This window comes from Chionomys nivalis, chromosome 21 (assembly GCF_950005125.1).
Source record: "Chionomys nivalis chromosome 21, mChiNiv1.1, whole genome shotgun sequence".
Lineage (NCBI taxonomy): Eukaryota > Metazoa > Chordata > Mammalia > Rodentia > Cricetidae > Chionomys > Chionomys nivalis.
In genome coordinates this window covers 31,066,118-31,086,216 of record NC_080106.1, presented here as the reverse complement: position 1 = coordinate 31,086,216, position 20,099 = coordinate 31,066,118, and the positions used below count along the sequence as shown (strand labels likewise).

The 20,099-nt window shown below is 48.4% G+C and overlaps 2 protein-coding genes across 2 annotated transcripts in view; one reads left to right on the top strand and one right to left on the bottom strand.

The window, feature by feature from the left end:
• Positions 1-5,804, bottom strand: part of Cngb1 (cyclic nucleotide gated channel subunit beta 1) — a 62,276-nt gene extending 56,472 nt beyond the window's left edge. Inside the window, exons 1-5 of the mRNA XM_057754293.1 lie at positions 5,604-5,804; positions 1,336-1,393; positions 1,017-1,083; positions 236-353; positions 89-131 (exon numbers count right to left, since the gene is read on the bottom strand). Of these exons, the coding sequence (XP_057610276.1) occupies positions 89-131; positions 236-353; positions 1,017-1,083; positions 1,336-1,393; positions 5,604-5,804 (487 nt within the window). The remainder of the gene's footprint in view (positions 1-88; positions 132-235; positions 354-1,016; positions 1,084-1,335; positions 1,394-5,603) is intronic.
• A 7,683-nt stretch (positions 5,805-13,487) lies between these two features.
• Positions 13,488-19,731, top strand: Spmip8 (sperm microtubule inner protein 8). Its single transcript, XM_057754351.1, has 7 exons — positions 13,488-13,710; positions 17,717-17,778; positions 18,028-18,202; positions 18,477-18,538; positions 18,646-18,710; positions 18,874-18,906; positions 19,701-19,731. Exons 1-7 carry the CDS (start codon positions 13,488-13,490, stop codon positions 19,729-19,731), a joined length of 651 nt encoding a protein of 216 aa, XP_057610334.1.
• Positions 19,732-20,099: the final 368 nt, after the last annotated feature.

Genomic DNA, 20,099 nt, shown 5'->3' with positions numbered 1-20,099 from the left:
CAAGGACCATGCGGTTCTCCCCACTTCCTATCCGGGTACCCTCTTAGGGCTCCCACCTTTGGAAAGGCATTCTACCTTTCGGTCTCACCTGATTCCCCGGTGCCACAGGGCCCCGGAATCTGTACTCCAGCCTGCTGAGACAGACAGACATTACAGGGAGTACAAGGAACAGCCTCCCCAGCCCCACACCCCTCTGCTGACCCCTCCTCCACCCGCAGGTCACCGCCTCTTGTACCTGATCTGGGTCTTCCACTCCAGCAACCAGGTTCTGGCCCCCCTTGCTGCTGTAGACAGGCTGTGGAACGACCTTCTCCATGCCCTTCCAGAACCAGGTCAGCACCCAGGAGCTGGGGCTGCCAAGGGATAGAAACACCACCGGTATCAATTCCCACACCATCTGAGTGGCAGTCCATATATCCCAAAGGACTTGACATAAATCAAGCTACTATCCCCACATGGTGAGTCTTTCAAATCTCGCTTCCTCTCTGGAAAGCACAGGGTACCCTCCAGTCCCTAGCCAAGCAGGTGAGGGAGAATTTTGGAGCCTGCCCTCCAGTTGTTCCAAACAGCCCAGCCTCTCTCTATACCCCAATTAGCTTGCTGCTGCCAGCATCCTCACATCTGGTCCTTTCTCTGGAGGCAGAGGCTGAGGCTAATCTGGTCATGTGAGGATCCTGAGTCACTGCCTTTCGTTAGCCCCAGCCCAATATGTGTTTTGTTGGACAAACTCTCTGGACTAAAATGGCTAAGCGTCAGGAACGTGGGCTTCATTGGGAAATCAGCAGCTCCAGTTGCCTGAAGTCACCCCAGCACTGAAATCATTCTGGCCCCCCAATATTACTGTGGCCTTCCCTCTCTTGCCCACCATTCCTATTGTACTCAGAGCACCCCCAGCTTCCATGAAAGCTCCCCTAATCATTCCCTGATGCTCTGGGCCTCTATTGAATGGCCAGGGACCCTTGCACACCAGTGGCTCCCTGTAGGGGAAGTTGGGAGGGGAGAGGGTGATATGGTACCTGTTCACCTTGGCAACAGCCACCTGGGCCTGAGGGGTAGACTGAGGAGGGTCAGTTTCCTGGGCCTCTGGCGAAAAAAAAAAAAAAAAAAAAAAAAAGAATGTCCCATATTTCAAATGTGAACCTGAGAGAGGCCTATCTCTTCCTTGCTGGGGAGATCAAGTCAGAGGCAGGGCAGAAAGAGGCCACAAAGGGATTAGAACTGAAAAGCCCCCAGGAGCCCACTCCAAGGTTTCACGAGCCTTCACTCCATCACTGCTGCTAGGCTCTGAGAGGAACCCCCAACCCCTACCCAGCCAGCCTGGGTTTAAGCACTCACCTTGAAGGCTAGGGCCAGCCTCAGCCACACCTTCCCCTTCCATTGGCTCCTCAGGTGGCTGTGGGGTTCAAACAGGACCTGTAAGTCTTGATGAGGCTGCCTGGTGCAGAAAGCACAGCCTCTAGTTCACCCCAGGAACCTGCAGTCCCCAAAGTTGAATGACTCATTTCAGGATCATCTCTGTAAGTCCTGCTGGCCTCACCCCCAACCCAGGACCCTTCCTTCCTCACACCTAGGGACTTGGCACTCAGGCTGGGACCTCATCTCCCAGCCTCATATCCCCCACTCAGTGGCCCGAAAAGAGGGAGAAGCCATAGGAAAGGGGCCAGATGTGCTCCCCAGACAGGCCTCTTCCTCCCAGTGCCTAAACTTTCCTTCTTGCCTCTGCTATTCACCTCCCTCCTGTTCCTGCAGCCTCCTCTACTCCTGCACAATGTGTGCAGCTATAGACAGTCATGCATGGGCATCCAGGCAGACAACCACAGCTGTATACCCATACCTGAGCCTGGAAGACAGTGGGGAGAAAAGAGGCACACTTCTGGGCCTCTGGAGAAGAGTCCCATACTTCATATCTGGTCTCCCAAGAGGCCCATTCCTCCCTAAAGTCACATTTATGTCTATGTACATAATAGACATGATCATGCATATCATACTGTTGTGCATATAACAGTGATATGTATGCATGCATACATATACAAAACAAGTGTATCCATACAAATACACTTGTATCTACCTACATATAGACATGTCAGCAATACAATATTCATATACACATATGCATACACACTTGTACATAGACATGTCAGAGTACATACACATAAACACATGCACATGAAGATACATTTGTATGTGTATAAATATGAAAATTTGCATATATACATACATGTATGTGCTCAATCACATAAATAGGCATTTGTACAACTATGGAAGCATGTGTATATATACACATGTATACATATACAAATATACACATATCTAAAATATACACACGTATACATGTGGCATATAAAATATGCTTTATACAGGGATGTGCAAACATAAGAACAGACACGTGCCAGGTGGTGGTAGCGCACACCTTTAATTCCAGCACTCAGGGGGCAGAGACAGGTGGATCTCTGTGAGTTCAAGGCCAGCCTGGTCTACAGAGGGAGTTCCAAGACAGGCTTCAAAGCTACAGAAAAACTCTATCTCAAAAAAACAAAAAAGAAAAACAAAAACAAAGAACAGACACAGACACGTGTATGCACAAACACATAAGCTCATACTCAGAAATATGCACACACACATGGAATCATGTGCACACAATAAACATGCATGAATATGCATACAAATATACACACATAGGCATGAAGACCCAAATCTGAAATACCCAAGCGTGCTCACAGTATACCATCATGAATATACCATAAGCACATACACACGTGCACACATACACACTCTATAGTCGGTTCCTAAACACACTCTGCACTCGCCCACGGGCAACCTTTCTTCTTCCAGAAATACCTTGCCTCAGCGTCTCCCCAGTTAAAACTCCCCCACCAGTCTCTGTGTCTAAACACGCCCACCAGCCTCCAATTTTGGAGGTTAAATGACCATTGTCTATGAGTTCCCATGAACTCTAAGAGCACTGCTGGAGCTCGCTCCCTTACTAGCCCTTTCTCCTAGTAGAAGGAGCTGATGGGCACTTGTCTACAGACTCCCAGGGACAATGCCTGATTGATTCTTTATGCCTTTTGCTCTAAGCACAGGATCTCACATCAATTAGAAGCTAAATGAAATCTGCTTAATTAAGTTGCTGAATTAATTGTCATCAAGCCCCCGAAGGGATGAGCTGCCGAACTGGCAAGTTTTTGATATACTTAAAGGAACATACTAGAAAAATATTCCTCAATATGCGGTATATGGCCGGTGCAAACTGCTAACTGGTCCATGGTGGTTGAACAGTTAGAATTAAAAATTAAGGGCTGGTTGAGATGCTTTTATGGGTAAGGGTGCTTGCTGTCTGCTCTGAGGACACGTCCCACACAAGAGTTGTCCTCTGACTCTGCATATAAATGGAATAAATTTTTAAAAATTGGCTGGGCAGTGGTGGCACACACCTTTAATCCCAGCACTCAGGAGGCAGAGGCAGGCAGATCTCTGTGAGCTTGAGGCCAGCCTGGTCTATAAGAGTTAGTTCCAGGACAGCCTGGGCTACACAGAGAAACCCTGTTTTGAAAAAAAAAATTTTTTTTTTGAAACTCTGTGTCAGGTCCCAAAGTGGATGTATTTAGTGGAACACTAACCTTGTTTAAAATTAGTTAGTTAGTGAGTTGATTGGTTTGTTAGTTAATTATTGGTTTTTCGAGACAAAGTTTCTGTGTGTAGACCAGGCTGGCCTAGAACTCAGAGAATTGCCTCACTCTGCCTCCCAAGTGCTGGGATTAATGGCAATGTGCCACCACTGCTCAGCTCTTTTATTTTTTAAATTATTTATATTTATTTTTAAAGATAATTTTTTTTTTTTTTTTTTTTTTTTGGTTTTTTGAGACAGGGTTTCTCTGTGGTTTTGGAGCCTGTCCTGAAACTAGCTCTTGTAGACCAGGCTGGTCTCGAACTCACAGAGATCTGCCTGCCTCTGCCTCCCGAGTGCTGGGATTAAAGGCGTGCACCACCACTGCCCAGCTACACTTCTCCCTTCTTTTTCCTCCCTTTAAACTCTCCCATAAACCCCTCCTTTCTCTTTTTCAAATCCATGGCCTCTTTATTCATTAATTGTTGTTATATACATACTGTGTATACATATATATTTCTAAATACATAAATACAACCTGCTCAGTCTATAAATGTTACTTGTATGTATGTTTTCAAGGCTGGCCATTTGGTATTGGATATCCAATTGATGCTCTTCCCTGGGGGAAACTATTTCTCCTGCTTTTGTTACCTGTAGTTCTTGTGTTGGATTAAAGCCTCCCCACCCCTGACTACTTTAGCACATCCATTGCTGTTATCCTTGGAACACTAATGTTAAAAAATGCTTGGAAAATAAAATACTATTTAAGAGGCCAGAGAGATAGCTCAGTAGCAAGAATACTTGCTGCTTGCAGGGGACTCATTTTCCCACCTGTTAGGCAGTCACTACTATCCTCAAGGAATCTGATGCCCTCTTCTGGCCTATGTGGTCACTGCACTCATGAGAGCAGACACACACACACACACACACAGTTATATATAATATTTAAAACAAATCTTTAAAAATACTGTTTTAAAAAACCTCTATTAAAGCCGGGCGGTGGTGGCGCATGCCTTTAATCCCAGCACTTGGGAGGCAGAGGCAGGTGGATCTCTGTGAGTTCGAGACCAGCCTGGTCTACAAGAGCTAGTTCCAGGACAGGCTCCAAAGCCACAGAGAAACCCTGTCTCGAAAAACCAAAAAAAAAAAAAAAAAAAAACCTCTATTAATTTTCTACTTCCTAAACTAAGAAAGTCTTCCTACAAAATAAATACCAGCTGAAGGAAGTGATGTGATTCTATTCTGGAGCTAATTCTGGGTCTCCTTAGGAACTGGTAATAAACAAACCAGAGTCTAGAGTGTCTCAGTCTGCTCTAAACTCCAGAGACTGACAAACACAGCCACAGGACATTTGTTTTTATAAATAGCAAGTGTATATGTATATGATGTATGTACCATATATGTATATGATGTATGTGTCAGTCCTTGTCTTCCACCTTGCTTTGAGACAGAGTCTCTTCATGGCCTTTTTGATGTGTTAGCCAGGTTAGCTGGGACATGGGCATACAGGGATCCTCCTCTCTGCTCCCAGCTCTCTGGGGAAGTGCTAGGACAACATATGTTCATGAGTGAGTTCCAGGACACGGCATGGCCCACACAGCCTGTTTCACCTTTCACAGAAACAGTCGTGAGCAAACTTATCCAATCTCTGGGCCTGAGTAGCCTCATTGAGATGTGCACTGAGCCAGGGACCACATGTCCTGCTGGCTCCTGCTTTTTTTTAATATTTATTTATTATGTATACAATATTCTGTCTGTGAGTACACCTGCAGGCCAGAAGAGGGCACCAGACCTCATTACAGATGGTTGTGAGCCACCATGTGGTTGCTGGGAATTGAACTCAGGACCTTTGGAAGAGCAGGCAATGCTCTTAACCACTGAGCCATCTCTCCAGCCCTCCCGCTTTCTTTCTTGAGCAGCCCATGGGGATCAGGTGGCCCAGGCTGTGAGTCTCTGAGCAGCAAGACCAGCCTGCCCTTGTCCCCTCTCCCCTCACCAGGGTCGGGGTCTCTGGCACATCCTCTTCAGGGGCTGTTTCAGGTTCTGGCTCTGGTTCCTGCTCCAGCTGAGGGTCTGGTTCAGGTTCTGGTTTTGCCTCAGGCTCCAGCTCTGGTTCTGGCTCTGGTTCTACTTCCTCCTCAGTCTTCTGAGGGGTCTCTGGAGGCTGAGGCAGCACCTTCTGGACCCAGCCCAACATCCTGGTGCCTGCAATGGACAAAAAACTGCTTAGGTAAAAGCAAGCCAAGCAGGCAAGGTGGGGAGACTGGGCCTTGGCGTCCACCCAGTAGGTGTAAAGTCCGAATCCACGTTGGGTGCCAAATGTGGAAGGGACACTTAAAAGAAACCCCACACTAGCTCAGAATTGAGAAATCGATGGTTATTTATTTAGGGGTAAATTCACAAATCAGAATCCTCTGCTTGAACGGAGAACAGAAACCGAATCCCGCAACCGGAAAGAGAGCGGACGCATGCTCTACACCAGCTTATATAGTATAAGAGGCCACGCCCCAGTGGGCGGGTAACCACTGGCTGTAAGACTTCCTACAGCAGAGTTTTTAACTGCGCCGAATGCTCCTCATCCAGGGCCACTTTGTGGGGCGCATATGCCCTTTACCAGAGCTTAATTTTAAAAATATTTCTGCAGGGCTGGAGAGATGGCTCAGAGGTTAAGAGCATTGCCTGCTCCTCCAAAGGTCCTGAGTTCAATTCCCAGCAACCATATGGTGGCTCACAACCATCTGTAATGAGGTCTGGTGCCCTCTTCTGGCCTTCAGGCATACACGCCGACAGAATATTGTATACATAATAAATAAATATTTAAAAAAAAATATTTCTGCAGTAGGGCTGGAGAGATGATGTCATGGTTAAGAGCACCAGAGGACCCACATTTAGTTCCCAGCATACACAGCAGGCAGCTCACAGACACCTGTAACCCCAGTTACAGGAGAGCCAATGTTTTCTTCTGGCCTCTGTGAGCATCCACACATACATGAAATATGTGCATGTACACATTAAAAATAAATCTTCAAAAGAGTTTCTGCATTTATGAGCAGCCCCCTTTCCACCCCAGCCCCAGAAATGCTTATCTGCTTCTTGCCCCTGCAGTCTGAATTCCAGAATATAGAATTCTGGATATAGAAATCCCAAAATTTCTATATCATATGTGGCCTTTGAGCATGATTTCTTTCATTTAACACACATCTGAGATTCTTCTGTGTAAGTGTTACTGTCACTAATTCATTTATTTCTATTATGGAGTAGTATTCTATGGTATGGATTTTGCACACTTTGCTTATCCATTTCCAAGCTGCAGGAATAATGGTTCGAATAAAACACTCAAAAATTAAAAATATTTCTGCAATGTTATCAGAGGCTAGCTATTAGAAAGAATCTGAACGCTCATCATGGGTGAGGCCTGCATTAAGTAGTAATGCCGCCGATAACGGGGATGTGGAAACGCTGGAAAGGAAGAAGCACAGTTGTTTGAACAGAAGATGTGTATGCTCTAACATTGTCATGAGCAGATCAGTTCGACTCCTCTTGCCTCTGTGTGCCTGTCTGTAATGGGGGCACTGCAGTCACGAATGGTGGTACTTAGACTCCAGTACTTGAGCCGGGAAGGCAGAAGGATCAGCAGTTGAAGGTCAGTCTGAACAAAAACCAAGTGACCTTGATAGTCCCTACCTTGTGAGCAGAGTGTGAGAATAAAATCCATTAAAAGAAGCTAGGCATGGTGGTGCACGCCTTTAATCCCAGCACTCAGGAGGCAAATCTGTGAATTCGAGACCAGCCTGGTCTAAGAGTGAGTTCCAGGACAGCCAAGACTACATAGAGAAACCCTATCTCGAAAAACTAACAAATTGATGTTGTGGAAAATTATTTTAAGCTGTGTTACTTTTGTTTAGGCTGTGAAACATGTGTTTTAATGATGCAAAGATGTGTTGCATTCTTTCATGTTGCTTTTGTTTAACTCTGTGACATTGAGATTCTTTTCCTGTCCAAAACACCTGATGAGCTAATAAAGAGCTGAACAGCCAATAGCAAGGCAGGAAAAAGGATAGGCGGGGCTGGCAGGCAGGGAGAATAAAAAGGAGGAGAAATATGAAAGAAGCAAGGTAGAACAAGGAGAGGACATCAGGGGCCAGCCATCCAGCGACACAGCAAGTCACGGAGAAAGAAGTAACGTGACGTATACAGGAATAGAGAAAGAGAAAAGCCCAGAGGCCAAAGATAGATGGGATAATTTAATATAAGAAAAGCTGGCCTCTATGGGACAGAGCTTAAGCTGCAGAGTCAGCTCAGCCTACGGTAAAGTGATGGGGGCTGGATACAACCCCTGGGTTCTAGTTCCCTTCTGGTTCGAGGGTGTGGACACAGCGACTTCCTCCCAAGGTCACATGTTTGGGATGGTAGAAAGCACAGACCCCAGCCAACTATCAGCAGCCGGGGAACCAGACCTGAGGAAAGCCCTCCCCAACACCTGGCTACCACGCCCCTCTGACAACACTCATTCTTCCGACCATCTTGCCCTCCCCTACTCCCTGTAAGGGGGATAGCCATCTTCAGAACAATAAAATTGTTTAAGGTTTACTCTCAAATCTGTGCTTGGACCCTGACTGCCTTCTTTTGTCCTCTGCTGGAGGACCAGTGGGCAACAATCCTGGCTTGCATTTCTGAACTGTCTGGAAATTACTCGGTAAGAGGTCTCCTAGGCCAGTTTTCTGGATGGGAATTTGGAGGCCCATCTTGCTGCCCTCCAACTTTAAAGAGCGAGGCTGAGGCAGGAAGATGACCTAGGGCTAGCCACCCAGGCTTCTGTCGAACTGCCAGCATTCTGAGAATCTTCTGAGGACCTAGAGAAAACACAGATTCCTAGGCTCCCCCAAACCATAGTGGGACGTTAAGTCTTCATTTCTCAGGCTGCCCTGAAGCTACCAAAGTCTAAGTCACAGGAGGCAGCACTACAGCTCTCCCGACAGGTCTACTTCATCTCCTCAATTCCCTGCTAGAAGCTGAGCATGGGGACCCCCCCACACACACCAAGGAGTCCTACTGAGCCCCCACTTCATTCTGAGTTACCTGTTCAGATGTCAGTTGCTGGCAGGTATTGCAGTCTCAGTGTCCCTGAAGCTGGCCCCTCAGACACAGCCAGGATTAATTGGTGCTTGATGGGCCGAGTGCAAAGGATTAGCATGTGCAGAAAGGGGGGCAGGGCTCATGCCAGGGGAGCCAGCAACAACCCCCAAGGGTCTCCAACAGGGTTTAGGGCCCTATAAATTGCTAGGGCACCTGCCCCAGTGCCGGGGCCAGACATCCCACACCCTGGCAAAGCCAGAGAGAGACTGCAAAACCAGGAATGGATGTCTGTGTGGTTCTGGGGGACCCCTCAAGGTGACAGGAGCCCATTGACTCAGCCAGGGGGACAGGAGTGTGTCCTTACTCTCCAGCACCAGCGTTGGACCTGAGCAGGCTCTCTGCAGCAGAGTCTTTAATAGCCTGAGCTTTATCACAAGAACCAGGACAAGACCGTTAGCCAAAATCTGTACTTAGCAATATTTCCAGAGAAACAGAACCAAGACAGTATAAAGTCTCAGGACCAGAAGGCCTAGGCTATGTCCCAGTTAGACATCTCTAGCCTCAGAGTCCCTGAAGGGTAGCGAGTTCAAGACACAGCATCCAAGGGGGCCAAAGGACCCAGAGCCTGAGCTCCAAGGCCAGCAGCAGCAGGAAGAACCACACCCAACTAAGAAAGAAGAATCAGAGACAGTTTCTCCTCTTCCCTCTATTCTGCTCCCTCCCAGACACCAATCAAGCCGATAATTCCAACCACATAAAGGGGTGACCTCAGTTTGCTGACCGGCATGCCAGGCTTGCCTGGAAGCACCCTCCCAGCCACATCCAGAAGTCTCGCTTTACCGATCTCTGGGCATTCCTAATCGGCCCAGTTAAAGCCCAGAATTAACAGTCTTGATCATCGCAGGTTCCAAGGCCTGTCTGATAACTGACCAAACTGGGAAACTGAGGCTGGACTCACAGAAGAAATACAGATCCAGGAGGGGGGGGTGCAAAGGGCAGTGGTCCAGGGGAGAGGGGCTCTGTGAGGTGGTAGCACCCGAGTTGATTCTAGGGTCACTTAACCTGAGGATCCTGTGTGCCTGTGAGTCAGCCATAAGCCTGCTGAATAAGACTAGTTTAGGACTTCCTCTGAAGCCCATTGTCCTGTCGCCTCTGTTACTGTAACACAACCCCTTAAACCAAGTCATTTACAAGGAACAGAAAGGTACTGTTCCCCGCTGCTACAGAAGATCAAAGCAATAGAAGAGGTGGAATCTGGGAAGCGTGCGTGATGCTTGTTTCTGACTCCGGCCATGGGCACCAAGCTCTGCGTGTAAGTCTTCACGTCACTGGGTCCCTTCTCTCAGAACGTTTCTAGGGTAGGCTCTTCCAGACGAAGCAATTGTACTGTAAACTTGTTGTTTGGGTGTTTCAGAGACAGGATGTTGCTAAAATTCCTTCCCTGGAGGAAACAAGCAATTTCTCCATCTTCTCTCCCACGGTCCCAATGACAAACCCACCACAGTTCCACCAGAGTTCACTATGGGGAGCCAAAGCATTTATCAGACTTCCTTAGAGAGTGTGGGCAACAGGTTATTTCTGGAGTGTGGGTGCTTCTCCCCCAAGAGTCTACACCAGAAAGTCTTCTCAGCAGGGTTGAAGACTTTTGTTTGTTTGTTTTTGTTTGTTTGGAGACAGGGTTTCTCTCTGTAGCTGTCCTGGAACTCACTCTGTAGATCATGCTGACCTCGAACTCACAGAGATCCGCCTGCCTGTGCCTCGTGGGCTATAAGGCATCTGCCACCGATGTCCAAGACTTTCTTACAACCTTTGCTGCTCTGCCCTGGGAGGGTCTTCCCTCACCTACATACTCCAGCCCCTCTGAGGCCAGGAGCAGTTAGGCCAGAGTCGCCTGTGACAGGTGGTCGGGAGCAGCAGGGTACCACAGGTGAGAATTGTGATTCCCTGCCCTACCCCCTGAGGATGTCAATTGTCAACAAGCCCAGCGGAGATAATCTCTTGCAAATTGGCACAGCAGAACTCCCCAAGACGGCAGCTGTTTAGCAGGGCCACACACCCTGTAGCCATGGTTCGGTTTGAACTCAACCTCTCGGGTGCTGAGATTATAGCTGTATGCCAGCATGCTTAGTTCATATTCCACTTTTTAATATACCACAACAAGTTAGTATCCTGTGTCTGGACCTGAGTAGCAGTTACTGGTGTCGGGGGTGGAGGATATGTCTCAATTTATAAAATACTAAATTATATATTTATATGCTTTCTGTATTTTTTATTTATTTATTTATTTATTTATTTATTTATTTATTTATTTATTTATTTATTTATTTATTTTTGAAACAGGATAACTCTGTGTCGCCCTGGTTGGCCTGGAACTCACTATGTAGATCAGGCTGCTCCTGAACTCACAGAGACAGGCTTGCCTCTGCCTCCAGAGTAAGAATTAAAGGTGGGTGCCACTATGCCCAGCTATTTTCTAACATTAAAAGAGTTGGACTTTTCAGGGCATCGGTGGTGCGTGCCTTTAATCCCAGAGGCAGCGGTAGGCGAATCTCTGATTTTAAGGCCAGCCTGGTCTACAGAGCGAGTTCCAGGACAGCCAGGGAGATACTGAATGGCAGGTTTAGCGCGCCTGTAAGTGTATGCAGATCATATGCTAATATACACAAAAGAATAGGCAGCCCCAGGATCGCAAACCTCGGGATGTCTTGTTCTAAACCCAGAGCATCAAGCTGTGGGCTAGGATACCCACAGCCTGGCTTTCATGGGGGGAAGGAGGCTGCAGCTCCCCAGGTAGTGAGGTGGAGTGGGATGGGGGTGGGGTGAAGTATCACCTGCTAATCCCTAGCCTGCTGAGGCCACCACTCTTCCTGATCCCTGCCCTGACCCTGGAGGCTAGCTAATCTCCACCCCCCAAAGACCAAAGGCAGCTTGGCATCCCCTTCCCAGAGAGAGGCAATAGTAACTAGACAGTGTCGCTGTCCTCGTTAGGGCTACGATTACTGTGATGAAACACCAAGACCACAGCAACTTGTAAAGTGTTTACTTGGCTTATATTTCCAAATCCCTGTTCATCATTGAAGGAAGCCAAGATAGGAACGCAAACAGGGCAGGAACCTGGAGGCAGAAGCTGATGCAGAGGCCATGGAGGGGTTCTACTTACTGGCCTGCCCTTTTATGGCTTGCTCAGCCCCCTTCCTTATAGAACCCAGGACCACCAGCCCAGGGACAGCACCACCCACCATGGGCTGGGCCCTCCCCCATCAACCACTAATTAAGAAAATGCTCTAGGGAGGCAGAGGCAGGCGGATCTCTGTGAGTTCGAGACCAGCCTGGACTACAGAGCTAGTTCCAGGACAGGCTCCAAAACCACAGAGAAACCCTGTCTCGAAAAAACCAAAAAAAAAAAAAAAAAAAAAAAAAGAAAATGCTCTATAGGCTGGCCTACAGTCCAATCTTATGAAGACATTCTCTCAGTTAGGGTTCCCTCCTCTCAGTTGACAATAGCTGTGTCAAGTTGAACGAGCGAGCACAGTAGCATAGCCTTGAGTGGGCCCAGCAGCTATGCTTGCTTGCCCTTGTGTGGCCAGGTCACCTTCATAGAGCCCCGGTTCTGGCATCCCAAGATGCTTGGCTTGAGTAGCAGCCATGGAGACCCCCAAGCTTTCAGGGAAAGGGATCTCTGGCAGCCTGTTACCAGGGTTACCTGGGAGCTGCGCCCTCATAATCAGGCTGCGGTGGGCATTGTCTCCTTATCCTGCAGCTGCCTATAAGGCCCACCGGCCTCCCTTCCTCTGCTCCCTGAGCAGCAGAAGAGAAGGTTCTTCTGCCTGTGCATCTGGCCCGTGCCCTGCAGACGAGGTAGTGGGTGTGGGTCGATGGCAGCAGGGAGCTCTCTTTCTTTCTCTCTGTTCTACCATTCTGTCTGTCCTTGTGTGCTGGCGTCTCTGAGACAGCTTCCCATACTTTCTCGCCATTCCCCTTCCTGGTCCTCCATGGTCAAGTTCTTCCTACCTAGCCCCCATCTCCATTTTTCACTCTAACTTGGGGGTCAGGAAGTAGAGTCAACAAATTCTTACTAAGGTGCAAAAAACTAAAAGGGGGCCTCCAGGGCATATCTGCTTTTTAAAAGAGGCACTAGGTAACCATCCATCTTTTTCTAATTCCGATCTGTCCTATTTCTCCCCCTTTAAAAACAGTCTCGGCTGGGTGGTGGTGGTGCACGCCTTTAATCCCAGCACTTGGGAGGCAGAGGCAGGTGGATCTCTGTGAGTTTGAGGCCAGCCTGGTCTACAGAGCAAGTCCCAGGACAGGTTTCAAAGCTACAGAGAAACGCTGTCTCAAAAAATAAAAAAGCAAAGCAAAACAAAACCAAAAACCAGTCTCGTTATCTATCTGTACCATTTGGGGCAAATGCTAGATATAACAAAGGCAAATCCAGAGTTGGCTACCTAGTGTCACAAGACATACCACAGGCTTTACTGTGGCCTTTTCCTGTTCAATATTTAAATCTCCTGGATAAAGTTCCTGGAGTGCCCCAACTTCAGGCCTCTGACACCCCACACACACACTGTGCTGACTTCCCTCATATAGCCCTGGGTGCAGTGTGTGTGTGTGTGTGTGTGTGTGCGCGCACACACACATCTGTTTTTTGTATATCCCTGTCACCCAAGTGGAGTTCCTGAAAAATCACTGGGCCTACAGAAGATTCGCAATAAATGCTTGACAAAAAGTTAAATCAACCTGTAGACCAAGAACGTGTGCCTATATGTAAGGATGTCTAACTCAAACCCTCTGCTCACCAGCAATGGCCCAAATCATCGACGTGGTGCCCTGGGAAGACGGCTCTGCTCATGTATATGCTTCCCCAGCCATCCTCCTCCCTCTGGAGCGTGTGCGCAACCCACTCGCCGGTGTGAAGCACCAGCTCTACCACCCAGCCCTGCCCACTCTGCGGCGCATGGACATGGACACTGTCAAGGGCTGCCTATCGGATGAGCACTCCCAATCTTCCACCTACTGCTCCAAAGGTCAGGCCACGTCGCCACCAGCAGCTCAAGGGTCTCCTGTTTGCCTTTGGAGCAAGGGTGGCTCGCAAGATGGAGATCTTGGAGGAACCGGCTGGGGGCAAGTGGCAGATGAAAAAATGATGGAGGCCAGTCCATCTTTCTACTCCCTTCCAGAAGGTTCCTCCAAGATCCACCCACTACTTCCCGAGCAGAAAAATGGGGACCGGTAGAGAGCCTGCCTCCCCACTCCCGGGGCTTTGTGAGGCAGCCTGAACTAAGGGTGAAGGGCAGGTTACCTGCTACTGCACGACTGATGGGCAGAGAACCCTGCTGCTGCTGTTGTGGGGGGCGGTGTTCTTTTACTTCCTTTAGGTTTTCACAAAATAAGGTTTCTTCGGCTTGGAAATTTGAAGGCAACGTCCGCACTGCATCGCAACACGTAGCCCAGGCTGGCCTTAAACTCTGTTCCTCCTGTCTCAGATGTGTAGCCCCATACCTGATCTTCTTACTGGCCTGTCATGTGGAGGAGGAGGGCTTAAGCTGCGCGCGCACATAGAGGAGTTCAGAGGAAAAACCTCAGGTGTCGTTCCTTGGTTTGCTGTTCACCGTGGGTTTGAGACGGGGGTCCATCAACTAGGCTGATCCAGCAAATGCTGGGATCCTCCTGTCCTCTCCGCACACTAGGATGACAAGTGTCCCCCAGCACACTCAGCTTTTCATGAGTGTGCCGGGACCAGACCTTGGGTCCTCATGTTTATATGGCAAGCACCTTACTAACTGAGCTATCTTCCCTGCGCCACCAGTCTTTGAGACTGTAACTTGCTATGCTGTCCTGGCTGACCTTGAACTCCTGAACTCAAGCTGTCCTTGTTCAACCTCCGTTTCAGCAGGGATTGGCGGTCCACACCACTACACTCGATACAGAAACACAGTCTTTTGTTCCCTGACTTTATAAGATTTTTCAAACAAGGCCAGGCGGTGGTGGCGCCCGCCTTTAATCCCAGCACTTGGGAGGCAGAGGCAGGCGGATCTCTGTGAGTTCGAGGCCAGCTTGGTCTACAAAGGGAGTTCCAGGACAGGCTCCAAAGCTACAGAGAAACCCTGTCTCGAAAAACCAAAAAAAAAAAAAAAAAAATTCAAACAAAAATATTGAAAGGGCAATGTTCTGAGCTCCTTACTCTCTGCCTGCCCGAAGTCGGTTGCAGTTTGTATTCACACGCTATCTCTTGCTTTCTTTCTTTTCTCCATTTCTCTCTCTCTCACTCTCTCTGCTCTCTCTCCTATATCCTCCTTTCTTCTCCCTCCTCTTCCTTTCTCTCTCTTTTCTCCTTCTTTCTCTCACATCCACACACACACATGTGCATGCCAAATTTTGCCAGAGAGTTGGTTTCCAGCCCCCTTTGTGACATGATACCATTATCATACCTAGGAAAGCTAACAATAATTCCACAATGGCCCTTAACCAGCACACCTAAAAGCTCCCCTGGAGTCTACAAATATATATTTTATAGTTTAAAATGGGAATGGGGTTGAATTGAGGGTTATGCATTAGGTAAGCCTTTAGCCTTAGCCTAAAATGATTTTCCATCATTTCTATTTTTTCCTTGGACTATTGGCTTTTTATTATAATTTTTTGTATTTAAGATTAAGATTACATCATGTCCTCCCTTCACTTTCCGCTCTCTAAAACCTCCTATGTACTTACCCGGGCTCTCCCTCAAAATCATGCCTCTTTTTCTTTACTTGCCATCACATACATACATACATGCATACATATGTACATACTCCCAAATATAATATGCTCAGTCTGTATAATGTATGTGTGTTTTCAGGCCTGACTATTTGGTATCAGAGAGCCAATTGGTGCGCTCTTCCCTGGGAAAGACTATTTCTCCCACTCTCCGCCCTCCTTAGATACTGTAGTTCTTTGTCTATGCTTGAAACTTTGTGACCTTCCCTGCTTCCATGTTAGGTGTCAATTGGTGCCATCCTTGTTCAGGTTATATATGTGCAGCCATGTTAGTGAGATTTCACAGGTGTAGCTTCACTGACATTTCTAGGAGACACAATCTCACAGCAAAATTCCTGCTCCTCTGGCTCTTTCTGCTCCCTCTTCCACGATGATTCCTGAGCCTTGCAAGAGTTGTGTTATAGATGTATCACTTGGAACGAGACACTGTAAGTCCTCATTTTGATCAACTGTGGTTTTCTGTAATGGTCTCCTGGTATGGGAAGTCCTTCTGTATATGTGTTGCTTTTTTTGGTTAATGAATAAAGAAGTACACTGGCGATTTGGTTAAAGTGGTGACTTGAGTGTCAGCTCTTCCTGGTCTCCAATAGTCTCTGTAATGGTAAAAGTAAAATGTTGCAGGTCCCCGAGCGGCTGCAGCGGGCAGCAGGGAGCCCCTGAGTGGCAGGTGAGGGACCGAGACTGATAGGTATGTCATACAGAGTGAGGTTGGCTATTTATTTAGTGGCTTATGAAGGGGAAAAGGGGGGAGGGGAGAAAGAGAAATGGGGAGGAGGAGAGGAGCCACAGCAGCAGCTACCTCTTTGGGAGAGAGATGGAAAAGAAGAGAACTAGGGATGCAGGAAAGAAGGAAGATCTGTTGGCTTCAGTGGTGGAGGGGGGGAATGGGCAGGGCTTGTCTCTTAAAGGGACAGGACTGACCATTACAGTCTCAAGACTTAAAGATCCTAGACGTACGTGAACACAAATGAATACTTTTTGTTGTCCTTCTGGGGATTGAAGACAGGGTCTACACAAGCTAGGCAAGTTCTTTACCATTGAGGTATACCCTAGCCCTTAGATTTTTGAGACCAAGTCTCACAAGATAGCTCACACCGATCTCAGACTCACAATCCTTCAGGTGCTAGAACTGCAGGTATGTGCCACCACACCTGACTCAGATTACTCTCCACAGTTCCCTAGCGCAGGTATGTGCCACCACACCTGACTCAGATTACTCTCCACAGTTCCCTAGCGCAGGTATGTGCCACCACACCTGACTCAGATTACTCTCCACAGTTCCCTAGCGCAGGTATGATTGGGATTATTTGGTTTAATGACCAATGCTTACGTTCTTTTGCTGTTACAAACATGAAAATGGGTCCCCTTCTTTTGACATCATTTGTGGAGTCAAAGGATGTGTGCATATTTGCAATTCTTTTTATTTTAATGTTTCCTGGACTGCTGTCTGTAGGCTCTAATCAATTCACACAGCCTCCAGTAAATGTATGCTGAGGGGCCTATTTCTTTTTTTTTTTTTTTAATTATTTTATTGGTGTTTTAGCCTGTATATATTTGTGTGAGGGTGCTGGATCCTGGTGTTACAGACAGTTGTAAGCTCCCATATGAGTGCTGGGAATTGAACCCTGGTACTCTAGAAGAGCAGTCAGTGCTCTTAACCACTGAGACATCTCTCCAGCCCCTGAGGGGCCTATTTCTTAAAGCTATACTAACATTTGCATTGTTCCCAGTCTGGCCTAATAAGTGGAGGAAATTGAAATATTAATGTAAATTAAATGTACATTCATCTTGTAAATGAAACAGGGTGTCTTTTTATGTGTTTAGGGATCATGAAGTCAAATGAATTTCTAATATTTGTGTATGAACTACTTAACTAAGCCATTTATCCATGTTTCCCAGCACTCGGGAGGTAGAGGCAGGCGGATGTTTGTGAGTTCGAGACCAGCCTGGTCTACAAGAGCTAGTTCCAGACAGGCTCCAAAGCTACAGAGAAACCGTCTCGAACCCCCCCCCCAAAAAAAAAAACCCTAACTTTTTTTCTTTGAGACAGAATCTCACTATGTAATCTTAGTTGGCCTAGAATTTGAGATGTAGATCAGGTTGACCTTGAACTCCCAGAGATCTGTCTGCCTTTGCCTCCTGATAGCTGGGAGTAAAGTCACAAGCCACCACACCTGGCAAAACATTTTTCTCTCGCAAGGTGCCTAATGTGGCTGAAGCCTCTAGGGTGGGCCTATAAGAGCTCCTGAAAGGGACACCTTTATCATCTTTCAACAGATGACTTTAACAAGGCCCACTTCACACTCCTGGGAGTCCCCAACAAACCCCTGCAATGCCTGGTGAGTGTACTTTGTCCTCAGCCGTGGATGGGCTCAGTGGCACCAGTCTGTACTGATGCCTAGGCACTTCTGGTCCAGGGCTCTACTTCTTGAGCATATGCCCAGCTGCCTACCAAGGACTTCACCCCCATGCAATCCAGGCCCTGGTTTATTGTATCCCCTCTCCCCCAGTCCAATGGGCCTAGTGTCAGCTGAGGAAGCCCCCAGGATCTTGCCTTGCATCTGCCATTATCATCCATCGTTCCGTAGGACTTAACAGGGACCGGCCAGAAGCTCTGTCATAAGTACCGCGAAGGAAAAATGGTGCCCATCGCGCCAGGCATCAACCGGGTCGACTGGCCCTGCTACACGCGTGCCATAGAAGACTGGTCTAAATTCGTGTCTAGGTCCGGGGAGTTCAAGCTACCTTGCATCAACAAGAGGGGTCAGTCTACCAATTACAAAGGGTGCCCTAGAGAGGGGGGAGATCTCCCGCAGGTTGATGACATTCTAAAGCAAGGAATGAAGGAATAAGGGCCATGGGCCCAAGGACCAGCAATGCAAGCACAGGGACCAGATTGGGGTTGGGACGACTCCAGGTCAGGGAAGCCACTGGGGCTGGGCCTGAGAGCCAAGCAAGGCTCCAGCGGGGCGGAGCTTAAATGAGGGCGGGCCAGGTTTGTTCGGATCTGGGTCCGCAAGGTGGGTTCTCTTCACAGTGGAGAGTTTCAGTGGCTACGCGGTGCGGTACTTGAAGCCTGACGTGACCCAGAACTGGCGGGTAGGGAAAGATGCACGTAGACCCGACCCGGGTGGTTGGGAGGGAAGCGGCTGCTGGGGTCCGCGCCCTGAGGGCTTACAGGTCTCCATTCCTGTGGCCTGCCCCAGTACTGCCTCAACCAGAACCCCAGCCTGGACCGCTACGGACAGAAGCCCATGCCTTTCGACTCGCTGTAAGTGACACCACGCGGGACCCCATCCCCGAGCAGGGAAGTGGGGATTGTTACTGTAGGACAGATACTGAATTCCTACCGAACCGGCACCTGTCGGCGGGTGCCTGGCACCTCCAAGCTCTGGGAGCCGAGTTCAGCAGGGTTTTTCTCGGTTCTTTCTCAGGAACGTATTCCGACGCTTTGGCTCCCACTACAGGTAGAGAATGGCCCCGCCCTGGCCGCAGCCTGCCACGCCCCCTGGGAAGGGAGACTTGAAGATGCTCAGCTAGCTATCAACCTACTGCTTAGTGGGCCCGGGCTAGGGGTGCATTTCTCACCAGGATTGGCCCGGTGGAGGCCGGAAGGAGGGGGCCTGGGAGGATGGAGAAGGAAGGAACTGCCATCTGCTTCCTGCTGCGTGATAGCGTCCCCAGCAGGGTCACCTTTAGTTAAAGGCTAGGTACTAAGTGGAAGTGCTGAGAAACTCATCTCTCCAGCCATGCCCTGTGCGGACTCCGTGATACTACCCCATCCCCTACACACACACACACACACACACACACACACAAACACTGGCACAACCATGCACTCTGTCTCTCCCTATAGCACACACTCCTCTTCACCTCTTGTAGCTTGTAGCATCCGGAGTGCCCTTTCCTGTTCCCGAAAGCTGCCTTCCCCAGCTCACAGGAAGGAAAACTTTGGGTGTTGTTACTGTGTGATGCTAGAGTAGGTTCATATATGACTGAAAACCCATGAAGCAGTTGACGTTGGCGAGTCATTGGGAAATAGTGCGAGGTAGATTAGAGATGAAGAAAATAGTCAAAAAGTTACAAAAGGAAATAGGGGGCTATTGAAGGCTCTTGGGCACATAGCCGGGATGGAAACTATTTTTAGATCCCTGAGGACAGAGAGGTGGGCTTTGGGGTGGTGGTGGAGCGTGGGAAGAAAAACTTGTTTATTCTTGAGAGCACCCTGGAGTTCCCATTTCACTCCTCTTTCTCTCTACAGTCGTGCCAACTATCTGACTCCCTGGCATTAATCTGTAGGTGGGGAAGGATGATCCCTCTATGGCTGGACTGTGCTACCTCAGGTCCCCTAGCAGGACAGAGGGCATATGGTGGCACCATCCATCTCCCCAGGAGTTCAGTTCAAGAAATAAATCTATTGCTTCTTTAGAGAGGCCCTAGGCCTCTGTGTGTATGTATATATGTGTGGCGTGGGGGGTGTTCTGGGTCAAGAACAGTTAGTTGATCGTGTATTATTACCCTTGTCTGCTCTTTGCCAACACCTAGGGAATGGGAAGAGAGTGTGTAGGGGCTAATGATGGATGTTTTGTGGCCTTGTGTAGAATATCAGGCCTGAGGCTCAAGTCTAGCTGGGGCTGAGGCACTTGGGCAGGCTGGGATC